The 2440-nt window shown below is 37.3% G+C and overlaps 1 protein-coding gene across 1 annotated transcript in view; it reads right to left on the bottom strand.

Moving 5' to 3' along the window:
• Positions 1-1934, bottom strand: part of LOC119596189 — a 12396-nt gene extending 10462 nt beyond the window's left edge. The window contains exons 1-2 of the mRNA XM_037945366.1: positions 1764-1934; positions 1-169 (exon numbers count right to left, since the gene is read on the bottom strand). The exon at positions 1-169 is cut by the window's left edge and continues 331 nt beyond it. Of these exons, the coding sequence (XP_037801294.1) occupies positions 1-169; positions 1764-1919 (325 nt within the window). The 5' untranslated portion in view covers positions 1920-1934. The remainder of the gene's footprint in view (positions 170-1763) is intronic.
• Positions 1935-2440: the final 506 nt, after the last annotated feature.

A 2440-nucleotide genomic window follows, 5' to 3' on the forward strand; every position in this document is an offset into this window, starting at 1 on the left:
CGTTGGGGCCTCCTGGCGGGTTGTTCACGATGCGCTCCTCATCGTTGGACGTGCGCGTGCTGCTGACGTCCGCGGAGGCCGTGTCGTTGCATTCTCCCTTCCAAAAGAAGCAGCCGCGTGACTGGCCGCTGATTGCCAACACTGCTAGCGCTACTGCCAACACCCGCATCTGTCAGTATCAGAAATTTGGTTAGGTTCATTCGCATTTCATGACGCGAGATTTACAATTTTACCCTCCTCTGTAAAATCATGGTGTTGTTGAACAGAATCCCGTTTGCGCGTTTTTTATTATTATTATTCATATTATTTCATTAAGTCTTTAATTACTAATATTATCAGTGTTTGCAGATATTCAACCCATAAATGCGACCAAGTAAAGAATGATCTTACTTATTCAGATATTTCATTATTGCTTATTCAGACATTGTGATAGTGTGCTGCCACTGTAATCCTGAATAATTCATTCCTCGTAATACAAGGGCATGTGCCATTTGTGTATTGATTTACTAATAGCAATAATTCACTAATGCAGCTGATAATAATAGCAACCATTCGTGAAAACTGCTAATACAAGTGACAAAAATCGTAAGAGAAATTAACCTGGCAAAAATAGCAACAAAAACAAAGGCACATTTTCTCAGTTTTATGACTTGCTTCTCCTTAGTCTCGCCTGGAAAAACCCGCGAGCCACGATACGAATATACGAACCTACGCAATGCCACGCAACAAGTACACTTTTCTTTTGTTTTTCATTAGCGCAAACGCCTCAACGTATTAGGGTTATGTAATTACGTAAACACCCGAACAGCATATTCAGGGCCTCACATTTCACGAAGAAAAGTTCGCGTTTGTGGTTTCTATAAAATTCTGTAAAACAAATTTCAGAAGCGATATTAAAGCCTCGCCGAAAGATGTAGACCTTGAGATGGTTCTGTTGTCATGCAAGATATCCTGTGATTCGGAAGCAAATGATAATTACGGATGTTGTGTGTGTGTTTCTAAGTTTGAATGTATATGCATACATATAAATAAATAAATAAAAATAAATAAATATATATATATATATATATATATATATATATATATATATATATATATATATATATATATATATATATATATATGTAATATATATATATATATATATATATATATATATATATATATATATATATATATATATATATATATATACACACACACACACACACACACACACACACACACACACACACACACACACACACACACACACACACACACACACACACACACACACACACACACACACACACACACACACACACACACACACACACACACACACATGTATATATATACATATATAGTACTTACAAAGTATATGTGTGTGTGTGTTTATGTATGTATGTATGTATGTATGTATATATATATATATATATATATATATATATATATATATATATATATATATATATATATATATATATGTGTGTGTGTGTGTGTGTGTGTGTGTGTGTGTGTGTGTGTGTGTGTGTGTGTGTACATATGCATGAATGAATCAATGAACGTGCGTGTGTATCACTGTGTTTATGTGTATGTGTCTATACGTGTATGCGTGTGCGGCCATAAACGCCCGGAGCAAACCCACGCCTCCTCACAAAGACACTATTCCCTCACCCAAAGGATTCATCAGTCCAATAAAGGAGATTAAGCACGCTTTTTTAAATCCATAAAAAACACAAAGCTTACTTACAAGCTTTACTCTTAATTAAATCAACTACCTTTGAAATTGACGTGTAGAAGATACACAAGAGCACCAAGCGACCTTCTCTCTTCCTGTCTCTCCAACGAATGACTGCCGCTGCCATAGGATCCACTCGCTTTATATACCGGCTGCTCCTCTTCCGCTCCCTTGTGTTGCTGCCAGAACCTAACATACGTTTTAATAATTTTCACGATTATTTTAGATACGCCACAGTAAATTTGGTAAAAGAGGATGTTCATGTTCCTTTCCATAAGTGATGCTTATTTTTTTCCGTTCTTATATATCTTGTTCCTTCCATGTTTTGGTATGTCTTCTATTTTTCTTACGTGCGTTCTTTCATGTTGTATACCCATTTCAGCTTTTCTTTTCTTCCCTTTTCTTCTCCTTCCTTCACACGCCCCTTCTGCCTGCACCATCTTGCCTTTCACACCTTTCTTCCCTACTCTCTCTCTCTCTCGCTTCTTATCTTCCGCTTCTGTTTCTCGTCCCCTTCCTGCCGTCTGCCTTCCTCCTCCAGTGAATAGCTGAAAGGTGGAGTCTATTTCCCCGGTATTATTATCTTCTCCCTCGACGGCAAACTCATTGTTGACTGCCGACAATCCTTCCCTTCCGCTTCTTTCTGTCTCGTCCTTCCTGTTCTATTTTTATCCATTATTTTTTTATGTTTAACTCTTCGAATTTTATTAATGCCGA

Source organism: Penaeus monodon, chromosome 37 (genome assembly GCF_015228065.2).
Source record: "Penaeus monodon isolate SGIC_2016 chromosome 37, NSTDA_Pmon_1, whole genome shotgun sequence".
NCBI classification, from domain to species: domain Eukaryota; kingdom Metazoa; phylum Arthropoda; class Malacostraca; order Decapoda; family Penaeidae; genus Penaeus; species Penaeus monodon.